Here is a 19,382-nt window from a genome sequence, read left to right on the forward strand (position 1 = left end):
TGGAGGTGTGGTCCATCTGTCATCGTGACTCTGACGCACGTGAGGCAATACTATCAGCACACTATATAGGGAGAGCGTAGAACGTCTTCATCAGTCGTTGATGGCTCACCTGACGATGACTGGCGGGTGTTCAGTCGAAATACCGTGGAGTGAAGTTTACGACGAAACGTTTCAATTCCGAAATCTCTTCGAACATGTACTTCGCTGTGAAAATTTTAAATTTCACAAGAAATAGATGATTTTACATGAAGAAGTTAAAAGAGCACCGCTTCTTCATTTGTTCTTTGTGGCTTTGTATTCAGACCTTTACAACTTCTCTAAGTTTATCTGTGTTAAATAATAATTTTTTCACATTTTTGAAAAACGTTTATCACCCACTGGCTTTTTACAAATGAGTCACACTTTTCTTATTATGCATCATTACCTTATGAATTATGAGAATAGAAATTAAAGCACAAAAAGAAGTAATGATATGAAATGCTTTAAAGGTCATATACACGAATCTACTCGAATACTGCAGTCAGCTCTTGCATTAGAACATCTACTTTAACGTCGGCCAATTCCACTTTCTATGTTGCAGTCACAGGATGTCTATATTTGTCTGAAATGATATTCGACGCTTCCGCTCCGATGTCTTCCAATATTTCTCTTGTCATCACATTGTCTTTCCCATACAGGAGAAACGGTAGCTTTGCCTTGACACCATGTCTCACAGTGACGAACTTGGAGAGTTACGTGGATAATACTTAAATTAACCATTACTGACCGTATTTATTTTATTCACTTCTGACAGTCCACTTGACCACACATTTTAACTAGTGTAATGTTTTTGCAAAACGTTTCTGTGTTGGTGTAAGCTCATTTAAATACTTCTTGCAATATCATTTTCGGTGTAATTTATGCAGCCAGTGTTACTAACAACATTGCCCAAGATATTCAGTAATAATTACAACCAAAGTATTTGTCAGTTGGTCCCATCTCCTTCCCTACTAGGTGAGGGATGTTCATTAATTTGGAGGAGTTCATGTTGACACATTCCACAACCACAGAAGAGACATTGCTTGCAGCTGTAAAGCGTCGCCGACCGGTGTGGCCGAGCGGTTCTAGGCCCTACAGTCGCAGGTTCGAATCCTGCCTCTGGCATGGATATGTGTGATGACCTTAGGTTAGTTCGGTTTAAGTAGTTATAAGTTCTAGGGGACTGATCACCTCAGATGTTAAGTCTCATAGTGCTCAGAGCCATTTGAACCATTTTTATAAAGCATCATTTTATCCTCTAAACAGCCAAGATGGCGGCTCTCTGACGACTTACACCATGCCACAGCTGTTCCATACGTTATTTATTAACTGATACTGCATAGAAGTGAACGGTGCAGAGCACAGCGGAGCGCAATGTAAATACTGATTGTTGGTGTTTAGTACACTTAAACAGTGCTGCAAACGGACAATTACATGATCCATTCTGTTCGCAGCTATAAGATTCTATTTCGGCGAAAACTTGTAGTCATCCACTCACTTGATGAAGTACTACTTCTATGCATAGGAATATAGAGAGAAGAAAGATTATTGACATGCATTCTGTCCACTTACCTACACCTGTTTTCTTACTAGTGCACTATGATTTCTAAGATACTCTTTATTTGGATTCCAAATGTTGTGGAGTGTGAGGTGGCATGAGATGCCTGAACATGTGTGCCGGTTGTGTGGTTGCCTGCTAAGAATTACCACATTGTAATATGTCATTACTGCTTCCACATAATAATGCACACACAAGTTAAAAGTGAAGCTGGATCTTATTAAAACTACACCAAGCAAAAAGAAAGGAAGAGTCGTTTCTGTGTACATAAATCTGTATGTAAAATTTAATAAAGACATTGTACAGGAATATTTTTATTGTATTCTCTGCCTTACTAAAAAATTCTAAAAAATCTCCTATTTACAATGAGCTACATGTATGAAACTGGGTAGTTGGATGATCTTGAAAAGTGGTTGCAACTAGGAAGATGAACTTAACGATATAACGCTAGTGTCTATCCTATGTGAATACTTACTGATAGACTCCTTCTTCCGAGCTGACCTCTGGTACCACTGCTGTTGATTCTGACAGAGGCGCTTCGTACTGGTGACATATACAGATGGTAAATGACTGCATTCAGTTAATCATGCTTTCCCAGAAAATTATATTGAACAATTACTTCATGAGCCCACTGGAAGAGTAAATGTTTGCGAAAGCATACTTGGCCTCTTAGCAACAAATTATCCTGGGCAAATAGTGAGTATCCTGACGAATACAGGGATTAGCGACCACAAGGCAGCTGCTGCTAGGCTGAATACCGTAACACCTACAACCATCAAAAAGAAACGTAAAAACATATCTCTCTAACAATGCATATAAAAATGCTCTTAACGCCTTTTTGGGAGACAGTTTTTACTCCTTCCAATCTGACCACGTAAACGTAGAAAAGTTGTAGAATTATTTAAAAGAGATTGTATCGACAGCAATTGAGAGATAAAAATGGCTCTGAGCACTATGGGACTTAACTGCTGAGGTCATCAGTCCCCAAGAACTTAGAACTACTTAAACCTAACTAAACTACGGACATCACACATATCCATGCCCGAGGCAGGATTCGAACATGCGACCGTAGCGAGCGCGCGGTTCCAGACTGAAGCGCCTAGAACCGCTCGGCCACTCCGACCGGCAAGTGAGAGATACATACCACATAAATTAATAAGTGATGGTACTGATCCCCCATAGTACACAAAACGGGTCAGATCGCTGTTGCAGAAGCAGCGAAAAAAGCATGTCAATTTTAAAGAACGCAAAATCACCAAGACCGGCAGAGTTTTCCAGAAGTTCGAAAGAGAGAGCGTAGTTCAATCCGAGATGCCTTTAATAGTTTCCACATTGAAAATCTGTCTCGAAATCTGGAAGAAAACCCAAAGAGATTCTGGTCGTACATAAAGCACACCAGTGGCAAGACGCAATCAATACCTTCATTGCGCGATCACAAAGGTGAAGTCACTGATGACAGTGCCACTAAAGCAGAGTTATTAAATACGGTTTTTTGAAACTACTTCACCAAATAAGACGAAGTAAATATTCCTGAATTCCAATCAGTTACAACTGCCAAGACGAGAAACATGGAAGTAAATATACTCGGCGTAACAAAGCAGCTTAAATCACTTAATAAAGACAAGGCTTCCGGTCTAGATTGCATACCAGTCAGGTTCCTCTCAGAGTATGCTGATACAATAGCTCCATATTCAGCTATTATATACAGCCGCTCGTTCACTGAAAGTTCCTTGCCTAAAGACTAGAAAATTGCTCAAGTCATACCAATACACAAAAAGGGAAATAAGAGTAATCCGTTGAATTACAGGCTCACATCACTGACCTCGATTTGCAGTAGGGTTTTGGAACATATACTTTATTCGAAAGTTATGGATTAGCTCGAAGAAAACCATTTATTGATTCATAGTTAGCACTGATTCAGAAAATATCGTTCTTGCGAAATACAACTAGCTCTTTATACTCATGAAGTAATGAGCGCTATCGACAGGGGATGTCAATTTGATTCCATATTTTTAGATTTCCAGAAGTCTTTCGACACGGTTCCTCACAAGTGTCTTCTAATCGAACTGCATGCCGATAGAATGTCACCTCAGTTGTGCGACTGGGTTCGTGTTTTCCTGTCAGAAAGGTCACAGTTCGCAGTAATAGAGAGAAAATCATCGAGTACAACAAAAGTAATATCCGGTGTTCCCCAAGGAACACTGTTGAAGTCCCTGATCTGTATTACCGACCTAGGAGACAATCTGAGTAGCCATCTTAGATTGTTTGTAGATGATGCTGTCACCTACCGTATTTTAATGTTATCAGATGACCAAAACGAATTGCAAAATGATTTTGAAAAGATATCTGTATGGTGCGAGAAGTGGCAAATGACCTTGTATGAAGAAAAGTGTAAAGTTGTTCGAACGAGTGCTAAAAGAAATCCACAAAATTTAGATTACGCAATAAATCATACAAATCTGATTGCTGTAAATTCAACTAAATACTTAGAGATTACGCCGGCCGGTGTGACCATGCGGTTCTAGGCGCTTCAGTCTGGAACCGCGTGACCGCTACGGTCGCAGGTTCGAATCCTGCCTCGGGCATGGATGTGTGTGATGTCCTTAGGTTAATCAGGTTTAAGTAGTTCTAAGTTCTAGGGGACTGATGACCACAGTCCCATAGTGCTCAGAGCCATTTGAACCAATCAACTTACGAATTACAATTACAAATAACCTAAATTGGAACGATCACATAGACAATGTTGTGAGTAGAGCAAATCAAAGACTGTGATTCATTAAGAGAACACTACTAAACAGAATGCTTACACCACACTTGTCCATCCTATTCTGAAGTATCTATGTGCAGTGTGGGATCCACATCAGGTGGGACTGACAGATGACATCGAAGAAGTACAAAGAAGGGCAGCTCTTTTTGTATTATCGTGGAATAGGGGACATAGTGCCACGATACGTGAATTGGAGTGGCAATCATTAAAACAAAGGCGTTTGGTTGTGATGGGATCTTCTCATGAAATTTCAGTCACCAGTTTTCTCCTCTGATTGCAAAAACATTCTGTTGGCACCCACCTACAGAGGGAGAAATGATCATCACGATAAAATAAGAGAAATCAGAGCTTGCACAGAAAAATTTGAGTGCTCGTTATTCCCGTGCGCCGTTCAAGAGTGGAACGGTAGAGAGACAGCTTAAAGGTGTGATCTGAGGCTTTCCCAGCGTATGTGTTGTTTCCAGGACTCTTGGATGTCCAGATGGATGCGACTGTTGAAGTCCCACAATATTTCGGCGAAGAATTCCATCAGAACCACCTGATGATGGCGGAAAGGTTATTCCCCGAAATATCGTGGGACTTCAACAATCGCATCCGGTTGGACACCCGAATGCCCTGGAAACAAGAAACACCTTGAAGGTGGCTCATTGAACCCTCGGCCAGACACTTTATTGTTAATACCAGAGTAATCACGTAGATGTAGATGAATCATAGAATCAAAATTAAAATTTCTCGAAAGGGGGGTGGGCGTGGGGGAGGGGGCGAGCATGCACACCATTGGTGCCGCAAGGGCCCATCAGACTAACTCCAATGTCTACAGGGAGAGGGGAGGGATTATGTGAACATGAATTATTATGAAGATATTTGTAATGGTACCATTGAGAAACTTCACTAACATTACTAAGATCAACTGTTTGTTTCGTATAAATGGGTTTAATGACAGTTTCCTGCAAGTGTCTATAAATTTCGTTGGAGTACTAGGTCGCAAAATATTCTTAATTTGCTCATACATTAACGAACTATCAAGAATTACTTTTGTGACACACATGTGTAATCAACCACTATGGTATGTACAGTACAACAGATTATTTTACAGAAGAAGTTTCAGAGAATGCATCAGCGTATTTTTGAGCTTCCGCTACATTATTCGAAACTCGCCTTGCTGTCTCTTAATCATAACATTCAGATGCAGTCTGTTTCACTGTGGATGCAGAGTGGTTGCAGTGTATGTACCATCAAACGTTGAATGACCAATGTAAACTTTATTGTGCTCTGGTTGGCCATTTATGTCTATACAAATGGAGCATACACATTTTATGTTGTAATGCATCATGTGCAGGTATAGGCAATGTGGTCAAATATAGTAACAAAACAAAGTACCAATACACAATTAAGTATGAGAGATGATCACAACATGTGATCATCACATTGCTGTATATCTGATAATGAGGATGATTTACAATTTCTTAGAGCAAATCTAAGAAATTATATATATTGTACAAGTTTTAATTTGAATAAAGATAGAAAAATATACTTTATCTTACCTTGTATCCATCACATAATAGTGTACAGCAAATTGAAAGCCCAGGGAATTTCATTACTTTAGGATCCTGTTAACCTCTGATAAACCAGAAAATTCGAAACAGAATCATGAATTTAAGAGGCAAACCAATATTACTCTTGTCTTAAGATAGTTCTGAAAAGCAAATTACTTGCTTGGAAATCGAAACCGTACATTTACAAATAATTAACTGTACCAATTTTAACCTATGAATACAAAACTTGAACTTTCAGGAGAAAGAGGACAACAAATTAAGGATATTTTAACCAAATATCTTAAGAGAGATATTTAGATCCATATGAGACAGTGCTACCAACGAATGCAGAATATTATATAATGATAAAATTTACAACATGCAAAGAAGCATGTACAATAGCCAACATTAAATCCAAAAGATTGTAATGGATAGAGCACAGAACCATCAAGTAAACCATAGTGAATGTGACAGAAGAATTTGTAATTGGAAGTTGACCTTTTTAAGATCCATGTACAAGATTCTAGGACAATATTCAAAGTGGTGAAAAATACTGGAAAATTATTGTCAGGAGAAAGCAAAATGGCTCAACATTGTTCATAGCAAAGAAACTTCAGGTCTAATGCAGCTTAATAATAATAATGATAGTAATAATAGTAATGAATACATATATTCTGTATTATATATTTAGTATAGTGTGGTCTCATTCGTGTCCTAATTCTTTTAAATACTTGCTGTGATACAACAGAGACAACCTTTATATTATTCTGTTTTAATGCGTCCATTACTTCTGTATAATGTTCTTAGTGAATAGACCATTGTGATTTGCTAATGACACCAGAAATTGCACTAACAGATTTTAAGGAGTTACATTTCAACATCATTTCCAAATATTAAAAACTCATTTATTAAGTCTGCTGTGAATACACAGTATAAGAAATAAAATACATTACTGTCTTCATTGTTGAAGTTGAAGTCAAAACTGCATTGTGGCTACTAAATCCAGTAGGCTTACAAAAGTGAGAACATAACAACTCATAATGATGTTGGGCTCTTAAGGTCTTTGCTGATGAACTAGAATCTGATGTCCTCAGCCATAGGTGAAGGTTGTCCCATAAGACTCATAGAGATTACTTGAATTTAAAGTTTACATTATTTCAGTACATGCTTGGGATAGCTTGTATAGGAGACAAAGAGAGTGTAGCAAAATTAATTTCTTTTTCCAAGAATGGAAAGAGAAATGATCCTAATACCGGTAAAAGTATTAACGTAGTTTTTCAAATACTGATTGCAACATGCATTGGAAAAATTACTGAAGAACTAACAGTTTTCTGAAAAGGAGAGTTCACAGTAACAATATTTTTACTGTTGAATTCAGCTCTACTTCTGGCTAACCAACGTTTGCTTGACGTGTTTGTAGCGACTAAGTGAACGAAGCTTCTACAGATTCTTTGTTACGTTATTAGGAGCGCACGTCCGACATCCCTCTTAAATGTAGACAGAACAGAAATACCATAATCTTAACTCTAATCCTTGTCATAAAAAGGAGTTGATTACATCCTACAACTCGGTACTACGTAACAGAAAGTTGGCAAGGAGCATATGCTAGCAAGTTCACAAAAACAGGGAACAAACAGAACGCATAGAAAACATATAAAGGCATAAAGAACACAGCGCGCCTGGCGGCTGGGCGTGGAGCTGCTCAGAGAGCTCCGATTTGCTTGCTAAGAACACTGCACCATGCCATACACTACACAACACTGAACTTCACTTTGGCGCATGGCAGCTGACGAGCAGGTCACAACACTACAATAAAACAGGTAATTTTAAAAAAAAGAGAATTTAACTTGGAGACATACCCAGAACATCAACAGACACATATGTTCGTTTGGGAATCAAATTAGCAAGCAATGATACACGAATGATTAATGCTGAAGACTAAATAATCATTCAAGAAAGTGAAGACAGACTAAAGAGTGCCACATGTAAGCTACACGCCTTGAACTTTAAATATAATTAAAAGATTTGAACAACTGAAATTAAGGTGATGGCCTTCGTAGGAAGGAAATCAGTGAGATCAAAAACCTGCATCTATAGGCAGAATATTGAGACATACGTATGATTTCCAGTACTTCGGCTGTGACATAACCTATGAAGAGAAAAAATCAAACAAACACCTATCAGATAATATGAGAAACAACTGCAAGAATCCTCAAAGGGAAAGGTAAGAACGAGATACAAGCGAATTTTTTTAAAGTAATAGCAGTTTGCGCCCTGTATGGAGCAAAATGTTGTGCTCCAAGAAAAAAAGATTTTTTGCAATTGGGAATATCAGAAATGAAATTCCTCAGAATCTGGTGTTGGTTTTAGCAGAGAAGGTAAACTATTTACTTATGGGCAGAATTAGATGTGGAATCTACAATGGGAAAGTTGCACAGCACAAAAACGATGGAAGCAATGTGTTTTGCGTTTGTCGGTGAGAAGGATTCCAACGAGTTGTATACCATACAGTTTTGGGAAGACGATCAGTGGGTAGAATGCAGATGTATTAATAATACCATAACCTCCTAAACCTAAAAAGCTTAAATGCAAGTTTAGTATTCTGTAAAAGACACAGATTACACAAATACCACTATGTGTAAAGTATCCTTGACACTCTTCTGTCAGACAGAGTGCTGAACAGTAAAGTGTTCTCTACCTGAACCTGCCTAGGCATCTTGGTGCCTTTGCTCATCAGTTTTCACAGCGTGCGCTACCAACACGCTGAAGTTCCAGCGATGCAGGTCTGCTCCACCGGTACTGACACCACGTTCGATGCTGAGGGTCCCGTTGGCGTAACAAGCACTGACTATCTCCTGGAGGTAGGTCTCTCGCACTGCTGCAGGCATTCTCACCGTGAACGGGATCACCGCCTTCAAGGAGTCTGTCAACATAAAGAGCACACAGTCATCATACCGAGAACCTCTGTGGCCAAGGCACATAAGTCGTGCTCAAATGCATATGGGCTAGTATACAGGGCGACTTTCTAACTTGTGCAGAAAATTAGATATCATATCATAACGTGACTGCAGGCTTTCTTAGCCTAATAATTGTGGTAGTCTCGTAAAGTTTGCTGCCAGACTCTAGAAACAACATGACTCGATATTCCATGTGTCCGCCATATATATATATTTGCTATTAAAATTGCTACACCAAGAAGAAATGTAGATGATTATTCATTGGGCAAATACATTATACTAGAACTGACATTTGATTACATTTTCACGCAATTTGAGTGCATGGATCCTGACAAATCAGTACCCAGAACAACCACCTCTGACCGTCATAACAGCCTTGATACGCCTGGGCATTGTGTCAAACAGAGCTTGGATGGCGTGTACAGGTACAGCTGCCCATGCAGCTTCAACACGATACCACAGTTCATCAAGAGTAGTGACTGGTGTATTGTGACGAGCCAGTCGCTCGGCCACCATTGACCAGACGTTTTCAATTGGTGAGAGATATGGAGAATGTGCTGGCCAGGACAGCACTTGAACATTTTCTGTATCCAAAAAGGCATGTACAGGACCTGCAACATGCGGTCGTGCATTATCCTGCTGAAATGTAGGGTTTCGCAAGGATCGAATGAAGGGTAGAGCCACAGGTCGTAACACATTTGAAATGTAACGTCCACTGTTCAAAGTGTCGTGAATGCGACCAAGAGGTGACCGAGACGTGTAATCAATGGCACCCCATACCAGAACGCCGAGTGATACGTCAGTATGGCGATGACGAATACATGCTTCCAATGTGCGTTCACCGCGATGTCGCAAAACACGGATGCGACCATCATGATGCCGTAAACAAACCTGGATACATCCGACAAAATTACGTTTTGCCATTCGTGCACCCAGGTTTGTCGTTGAATACACCATCGCAGGCGCTCCTGTAATCGCAGCCATGGTCTCCGAGCTGACAGTCGCTGCAGCTGCAGACGTCGTCGAACTGTTCGTGCAGATGGTTATTGTCTTGCAAACGTCCCCATACGTTGACTCAGGGATCGAGACGTGGCTGCACGATCCGTTACAGCCATGCGGATAAGACGCCTCTCATTTCGACTGCTAGTGATACGAGGCCGTTGGGATCCAGTACAGCGTTCGGTATTACCCTCCTGAACCGACCGATTCCATATTCTGCTGAAAGTCATTGGATCTCGGACAACGCGAACAGTAATGTCGCGATACGATAAACTTCAATCGCGATAGGCTACAGTCTGACCGTTATCAAAGTCGGAAACGTGATGGTACGCATTTCTCCCCCTTACACGAGGCATCACAACAACGTTTCATAAGGCAACGCCTGTCAACTGCTGTTTGTTTATGAGAAATCGGTTGGAAACTTTCCTCATGTAGGTGTCACCACCGGCGCCAACCTTGTGTGACTGCTCTGAAAAGTTAATCATTTGTATATCACAGCATCTTCTTCCCGTCTGTTAAATTTCGCGTCTGTAGCACGTCATCTATGTGGTGTAGCAATTTTAATGGCCAGAGAGAGAGAAAGAGAGAGAGAGAGATAGAGAGAGATGGTATATCAAAACGTAAATGCAAGAAAAGTTATGGCACAGTGTAGTACACACACCAATATTCGAGAAAGGTAGTAGCAGTAATCCACTAAATTACAGGCTCATATCATTAACGTCGATAAGCAGTAGGATTCCGGAACATACGTTGTGTTCTAACATTATGAATTACCTCGTAGAAGATGGTCTATTGACACACTGTCAAACACGGATTCAGAAAACATCGTCCTTGTGGAACACAACAAGCTCATTACTCGCATGAAATGTTGAGTGCTACTGACAAGGGATTTTAAATGGATTCTGTATTTCTGGATTTCCGAAAGGATTTTGACACTGTACCACACAAGAGGCTTGTAGTGAAATTGCGTGCTTATGGAAGATCGTCTCAGTTATGTGACTGAATTCGTGATTTCCTATCAGACAGGTCGTACTTGGTAGTAACTGACGGAGAGTCATCGAGCGAAACAGAAGTGATATCTGGTGTTCCCCAAGGTAGTGTTATAGGCTCTTTGATGTTCCTTATCTATATAAACGATTTGGGAGACAATCTGAGCAGCCGTCTTAGGCTGTTTGCAGATGACGCTGTCGTTTACCGACTAGTAAAGTCATCAGAAGATCAAAACAAATTACAAAACGATTTAAAAAAGATATCTGTATGGTGCGAAAATTGACAATTTACTCTAAATAACGGAAAGTGTGAGGCCATCTACATGGGTGCTAAAAGGAACCCGTTAAGCTAAATCTAAAGGACGTAAATTTAGCCAAATATCTCGGAACTACAATTACAAACAACTTAAATTGGAAGGAAGACATAGGCAATGTTGAACAAAGACTGCGTTTTATTGGCAGGACACTTAGAAAATGTGACAGATCTATTAAAGAGGCTGTCTACATTACGCTTGTTCATTCCTTTTTTAGAACACGGCTGCGCGGTGTGGGGTTCTTACTAGATAGGACTGATGGAGTATATCGGTAAATCCGGCCGCGGTGGTCTCGCGGTTCTAGGCGCGCAGTCCGGAACCGTGCGACTGCTACGGTCGCAGGTTCGAATCCTGTCCTTAGGTTAGTTAGGTTTAAGTAGTTCTAAGTTCTAGGGGACTGATGACCTCCGATGTTAAGTCCCATAGTGCTCAGAGCCATTTGAACCATTTTTTTCATTCAGTTCATGCGGAGCCCATTTTCTCACTTTCTGCACCTTTCCCATAGTTTTCAACCGAAGAGAAACGGCTTTCTGCGTCACATTTAATTGTTCCACGAGTTCCTGTTGAGTTATATCATCTTCATCCAATAAAGCGTGCAATTCGTTGTCTTCGAACTTTTTCAGTGGTTTCCCGCGCTCGTCGTTTCTCACATCAAAATCTCCTCTTTTGAATTTTTTGAGCCACTCGAAACACTATGTTTTCCCAAGAGCATGTTCGCCGAGAGCTGCGACAAGCATTCGATGAGATTCTGCAGTAGTTTTCTTCAAATGGTCACAGAAAACCAATGCTGTCCGCAAACAGTAGTTCGTAAGCACCAAACTCGACGTCTTTACGGGCTTGAAACAGGTACTGATATGTGGAACTTAAGTTACTGTGTGTTGACATTAGTCGTCAGCCGTTACAGGAAGCAGATGGCGCTTCACACGCGTTCTCACGGGCCCTACACTGACGGCTATAGGGAAATTCCGTTTTCATACTTCTACACCTGTTATACACAGAATAATAGCACTCCTGACGATACTCTTGTCTCTCATTAATACTTGCCGTCGAGGACAACATATTGGGTTCCATTACTTAAGGAGTCTTCGAGCCAGTCACATATCAGGGAGCCTATTCAGCATGCTCGTACCTTTGTTATCAGTCTGCTATGGGGCACTATGTCAAACGCTTCTCTGAAATCTAGGAATATGCTATCTTCTTGTTGCCCTTCATCCAAGCTTCGCAGGATATCCTGCGAGAAAAGGGCAAACTGAGTTTCTCAATTGAAGACATAAAGTCTGCAAATGAGTCCGCAATCATTTTATTGCACTTTATAAAGGTCCGTGTTGGCCACATAACTTTTATAATTCACAGTACCGGTTTCGGCTAGTACTATCTTTAAATCATAAAATATTCTGATCTAGGTATCAATGTCAAAATCTATATTTGTAGCTACACGGTAAGTGTTCCTACTATATGCCTACATACACAGATTTTGACGTCCATACCGACATCAGAATATTTTATGATCTGAAGATGTCAGTACCTGACACCGGCAATTGTGAGCTGTAAAATTTGTGCGATCAAGACAGACCTTTACAAATAAAGCTGAGTTTCACTTGATTGATGCTTTGACAGTCCGTACTCATTTGTGGACAGGAACTTTTCTGTGTCAAGGGTATTTATTACATTAAGACTGAAGATGTGTTCAACAATTCTGCAGCAAAACCATGTTAAGGATACTGGTTAGTAGTTTTACAGGTCTGTTCTTTTACCATTCTATTATACAGGAGTCACCTGACTTTTCCCTAGTTGCTTGGGTCTTGCAATGAGCGAGTGATTAACGATAAAAAAACTGTGCACCCCAGTTAAAATATCACTTTCTGTGTCCCGTTGCGACGCATACGTTTGGCATTTGGCTCAAAAGTGACGATAGCCTTCTCCTGTGATGGCGGACGAGTTACACGATGGGAAGATCGTCACACCCCTCCTACCCACATTTCATCCCTTCTTTTGAGGCATCTGCGATGGAGATGAGAATAGCGATACCCAGGGTTGAAATCAGTCGGTTTTCTTGTGGGTAGACGAGAAAAACATTTCAGACACACTGCCGCTCAGAATCCAAACGAAAAGGCCCCAGGAGGTGGCATACAGGGCATCAATGAAACACCTGTTCACTCGAGGCATTGACCCCCACAGATATCGCGGTCGAAAACGACAGTGTGCAGCGTGATGAGCAACAGAAGGGTGTTCTTGACAAATTTGACATTGCTGACCACCCCTGCCCTCCCCCCAGGATGATTCAATCCTACTCTAAGGACATCTTGGGGCTGCAGCCCCATTGAACGTCATCTAACTGCTTTGGAGTGTAGTGCGATTGCAGTTTTTGCTCTGGCATACAGGATGGGACCACTAGAGACAGTTCAAAACAATTCAACGAAATTCGGACATGATCCGAAGCAGCGAAGGGTGTTTAAGGTTTTTTAGACGTATTTCGATACCTCCAGCGGCGTTATCACAGGGGGATGCAGTATCAACAAATGCGTGAATAAAGCAGCAAAGACTCCCTCAAAGACGCCCCCCCCCCCCAATTCAGAACAGAAACACCCTCAGTAACACCCATACACATGTGTTGAGTGTTTTAAAAATGTACCTGTCAGAGCCTTCGACAACAGTTCAGCAGAGTGGTGCTGCTTTGCTGTTCTCTCGCCTGAGGGCAATCAACCCTTTCGTCACCTCTCAGGTTGGGTTGCCGGACCCCAGGCGCTAAAACAGCAGTGTAGCACCACTCTGCTGAATGGTTGTCGACCAACCGAGGTGGCAGAGTGGTTAGCACACTGTACTCGTATTTGGGAGGATGACAGTTCAAATTGCCATGAGTTCCCTAAATCGCTTCAGGCAAATGCCGGCTTGGTTCCTTTGAAAGTTTCATAGCGGCCCCTTATCAGTTAGATAGTCCGCACAACAGACAAGCAAGGTGGGCTGCTGACCTCCCTACAAGATGGTTCAAATGGCTCTGAGCACTATGGGGCTTAACATCTGCGGTCATCAGTCCCCTAGAACTTAGAACTACTTAAACCTAACTAACCTAAGGAGATCACACACATCCATGTCCGAGGTAGGATTCGAACCTGCGACCGTAGCAGTCGCGCATTTCCGGACTGAAGCGCCTAGAACCGCTCGGCCACCACTACCGGCTCCCTTCAAGAGCTCAGATCAGAATATCGCCAGTGGATGTAAACCTCAACAGACTTTCCGCATAAACACGGCACTACTTCGTGCAAAGGCATGTGACAGAGATCAACAAATTGGAACTAATGTGAATAAGTGTAGCACTCCGCAGAATCGATGATGTAAGCACGCCAGCAGAGTCAGATCGGCAGTGTGTACTTATAGTTAGAACAGCTACGGTCAATAACTACGCCGGCTCTAGCTCAGTAGACACTCACCGCAGTGTTCCGTAGAAAGTTGTATCTTGTTGGGCGTAACGCTACTCTGTAAATGGTTTAGCGTAGTATTTTGGTTATTATTTCTTTTCATTGCTCTTAGTTGACTTTTACCACCACCAGAATTATTGTGTTTCTTGTTGCTCTTGAGTTTGGAAATTAGTGCTCGCCCAGAAGGTGTTTTAGTTTAATAAAGTGTCCTCAAACTTGATCGTTAGTTCCTTCCTGCTGACCGAGGACACTACAGAAAGGGTACAGCTGACTTCCTGCCCCATCCTTCCCTAATCCGTAGGGACCAATTGAGGCGTAGCGCCTTCGCATCGCTCGTGTCACTTGTTAGGACGTTATCGTTATAGGCATGAGTCATCGACAGATGTCACCAGCTGACATGGATCCGAGTTACAGAGCTGCACGTAGTTGTACTAGTAGGCGGCAGAGGTCAGCAGTTGACGGACAGTGCTAGCAGTCGTAGTCAAAACAATGCTGTAAAGTTATGTTTGATTAATATTTAATGTATTTGCATAATTATAATTGTTTTATATGTGTAGTAATTAGCAGTGTGAGTGTTGTATGAGAAAAGAGGAAGAGAAGTAAATGAAAATTGTTTTATTTATTCACAAAGTACGAGTTAAACTATACAGAGGATTTACTAAAACTGAATGTGTAGTCAGTTTATGGTACTAATAAATCGTGAGTAAAACACAAATTAATCGGTAATTTCAGTAGGAGTGATTTTATATTTGATACATTTCTAAATTTATTTATTTAGCAATTGCCATAGAAGGAAATGTTTTACTATGACTGGTCATTGAAGTAAAGCGCGGGTTAGCGCTGTATATCAGCCAATCATAAAAATGCAGGCTCGCGGCAATCTATGCTGGGAACAAAGCCTTTGGTGTGATCTAAGTAAGTCGTGGCTTAGGTTTCGAACTTGTGACATCTCACTGAAAGCGGCTCCGACGAAAGTACTGTAAAATCAAGGAAAGATGCTAATTACGAGTTCACGAAGTAGTGCAAAGTGTATTTAAGTGAACGATATAGTGGAAGTCGTGTGGAATTTCGGACGGAATATCAAAATTATTGCTTTTGACTGTTAGTTAAAACTGCGTGGCGTGTAGTGCGATCTAAGACTGGAACAGGTATTACGTGTAGAGTAGAGTGCACAACATATGAGCGAGCATTTCCGTAACTAAACGATCCGGTGAACTCTATTAACTTCGGTAACGGGTGAACTTTACCTTGTGTTGCCACTTAGTACGGAGTTGGCAGTATTAACTGTGATCTTTATCGTAAAAATACACCTGAAAATTTACATTGCCAAGTTAAAACTTTTATTTCAGTACTAGTCACATCCCGTTTCCCGGACAGTTCTATGTATGTTGCGACCTGCAATAGACAGTAGTGGTCTAGTATTTCCTACAACAGCTTTTAGAGACAAATGAACATTGCTGGACACTGACAGGGCGGTAAAAAGTAACGTGCCGCATCACACAATGACCTCGCTGTCTGGTCGCCTCCCCCGGATCAACTAACCAACGAACGGTTGTCGAAGACTGGCTGGTAGATTTTCAAAGCGCTCAGCAAAGATACTAGAGTGATACCGAGGTTGTTGCCAAACTCGGGGGCCTTAGACGGACCCTTTGATGATTTATTCACACATGTGTCAGTGTTGTACCCCTACAAGATCGGGCCACAGGAGGGTGCGCGAGATATGGGAGGGCCGAAAAATCATAAACATCCGTTGTCGCTGTGGATCATGTTCCAATTTCGTCGAATGCTTTCGAACTGTCTCTAGTGATTCCACCCAGAATACCAGAGAGTGCTGACGCACTGCACATCAAAGGAGTCAGATGACGCTCAAGGGGGTTGCAGCCCCACGATGTCCTCAGAGTAGGACTGAATCGTCCAGGGAGTGTCAGCATTGTTGAATGTTGACAAGAACGTCTTGAACTTGCTCATCGTATTGCGAACTGTCGTGTTAGACTGCGAAATATGTGGGAAGCAGTGCGCGAAGGGAAGGGGTTGTTCCATTGACGCTCTTTATGTAACCTCCAGAGATTTTTTCTTGTCGCTTTTGAGCGGCTGCGTGCCTCAAATGTTTTTCTCGGTAGAACATAAGAAAACTGCGTGATTTCAACGCTGTATGTCCCGGTTCAGTAAAGGAAACAAAAGAAAAACAAAAGAAATGAAAGTTCGGAGTAGGTATTAAAATCCATGGAGAAGAAATAAAAACTTTGAGGTTCGCCGATGGCATTGTAATTCTGTCAGAGGCAGCAAAGGACTTGGAAGAGCAGTTGAACGGAATGGACAGTGTCTTGAAAGGAGGATATAAGATGAACATCAACAAAATCAAAACGAGGATAATGGAATGTAGTCGAATTAATTCGGTTGATGCTGCGGGAATTAGATTAGGAAATGAGACACTTAAAGTAGTAAAGGAGTTTTGCTATTTGGGGAGCAAAATAACTGATGATGGTCGAAGTAGAGAGGATATAAAATGTAGACTGGCAATGGCAAGGAAAGCGTTTCTGAAGAAGAGAAATTTGTTAACATCGAGTATTGATTTAAGTGTCAGGAAGTCATTTCTGAAAGTATTTGTATGGAGTGTGGCTGTGTATGGAAGTGAAACATGGACGATAAATAGTTTAGACAAAAGAGAATAGAAGCTTTCGAAATGAGGTGCTACAGAAGAATGCTGAAAATTAGATGGGTAGATCACATAACTAATGAGGAGGTGTTGAACAGAATTGGGGAGAAGAGGAGTTTGTGGCACAACTTGACTAGAAGAAGGGATCGGTTGGTAGGGCATGTTCTGAGGCATCAAGGGATCACCAATTTAATACTGGAGGCCAGGGTGGAGGGTAAAAATCGTAGAGGGAGACCAAGAGATGAATACACTAAGCAGATTCAGAAGGATGTAGGCTGCAGTAGGTGCTGGGAGATAAAGAAGCTTGCACTGGATAGAGTAGCATGGAGAGCTGCATCAAACCAGTCTCAGAACTGAAGACCACAACAACAACAACATGTCACGGTTCCGACCCCAATCACACAAACCTCAAAAGAAAGGATTAAATGTGAGTGTGAGGGTCTGTGATGACCTTCTCATGGAGTGACACATCCACTGTAGCGTTGGGCAGAATTGCGACGAGTTTTGCAGCCATAGAGTACTCTCTGTAAAACGGAACGAGATTCCATTTGGGCCTGGCGACTTACTTGTTTTCAACTCTTTCGCTTGCTTCTGTGCGCCATGGATGCCTATTAGTATGCCCTCCATACTGGAGTTTGTACGATAGTCCTGTGTGAATGATTTCTTAAATGTAAATTAAGACTTCATCTTTGCTTTTGCTGTCTTCTGTTGCGGCACCTTACTGGTCCACGAGTGACCGGATATAAGCCTTGTATCTCTTAGCGGTTTTATGTAACAGCAGAATTTTCTCGTGTTCTCGGCAAGATCTTTTACTAAGGTATGACGTTGGTAGTTGTCGTATAACTAGCGAATCAATTTTTTACGGACAAACGTATTTCTACTAACTTTTGCCTGTGTAAGTAGGCTGTTTAGGTTTTTATGTTGGTAACGCCACGTAACGCTGTGTATGCTGACTGTGCTGTGTGCAGTCTGTGGTTGGTTGGCATTGTTGGAATATTCGCTATTGTAGTGTTGGGCAGTTGGATGTGAACAGCGCTTAACGCTGCGCAGTTGGAGGTGAGCCGCCAGCAGTTGTGGATGGGGGGAGAGAGATGCCAGAGTTTTGAGCGGACGATCTGGACGTGTGTTCGTCAGAAAAAGGAAATTTGTTTAATTGGATGTCACAAAAGTTATTAAGTTAAATACTTTGTTTGCTCTCTATCAAAATCTTTCATTTCTAACTATGGCTATCAGTAGTTAGTGCCTTCAGTAGTTTGAATCTTTTATTTAGCTAGCAGTACTGGCGCTCGCTGTATTGCGGTAGTTCGAGTAACGAAGATTTTTGTAAGGTAAGTGATTCATGAAAGGTATACGTTATTGTTAGTCAGAGCCATTCTTTTGTAGGGACTATTGAAAGTCAGATTGCGTTGCGCTAAAAATATTGTGTGTCAGTTTAGTGATGGTCAGAATAAATTAGGAGAAAACTGTCTGAGTACGGTGAGTATATAACGTTATAACGTATAAGTTTACCAGCACAGTCATTCATAATTTTTCCAAGGGGACGTTTCACTTGTCGTCATTTTGCGTGTTCTGTTTTGAATTTTAATGGAAGCCTCCGAAATTTTTGCTGCTGACGCTGATTCTAGTTCACTGATTTCTTTTAAAATGTGTTGCTTTTAATAGCTGATAATAGCAGGTGAATGCATTTGCGTAACTACAGTTGCATTTTTATCATTTGCAGCGAAAAATGCTTAAGTCACTGAGATTACTAAAAATACACATCTACATCTACACCCATAGTCTGCAAGTCACTGTGAAATCATGGCACTCAGTGGCAAGAAGCAACACAATTCAAAGCAGAATTACACACTCATTCCGTGACCAGACGTAATAAAGCTGGAAACCAGTTCTGTGAAAAGCTGCTAACACGGAGTTCCCCTTTAAATGAAAGTACGAACAGGGGATGCGAACAAAGATAATTTAGAATAAGAGCTGTTCGCACACTGAATCGTAAATAGTAACAAAAACATCCCTTGTTGTAGATGAAGCCGGCCGGTGTGGCCGAGCGGTTCTAGGTGGTGCAGTCTGGAACCGCGTGACTGCTACGGTCGCAGGTTCGAGTCCTGCCTCGGGCATGGATGTGTGTGATGTCCTTAGGTTAGTTAGGTTTAAGTAGTTCTAAGTTCTAGGGGAC

At 41.4% G+C, this 19,382-nt stretch overlaps 1 protein-coding gene across 2 annotated transcripts in view; it reads right to left on the reverse strand.

Moving 5' to 3' along the window:
• Positions 1-5,585: 5,585 nt before the first annotated feature.
• LOC126354796 (juvenile hormone acid O-methyltransferase-like) overlaps positions 5,586-19,382 on the reverse strand; it is a 289,416-nt gene continuing 275,619 nt past the window's right edge. For both annotated transcript variants that reach the window (XM_050004710.1, XM_050004709.1), the window contains exon 5: positions 5,586-8,801. In XM_050004710.1, the coding sequence (XP_049860667.1) occupies positions 8,587-8,801 (215 nt within the window). In that variant the 3' untranslated portion in view covers positions 5,586-8,586. The remainder of the gene's footprint in view (positions 8,802-19,382) is intronic.

This window comes from Schistocerca gregaria, chromosome 3, assembly GCF_023897955.1.
Source record: "Schistocerca gregaria isolate iqSchGreg1 chromosome 3, iqSchGreg1.2, whole genome shotgun sequence".
NCBI classification, from domain to species: Eukaryota; Metazoa; Arthropoda; class Insecta; order Orthoptera; family Acrididae; genus Schistocerca; species Schistocerca gregaria.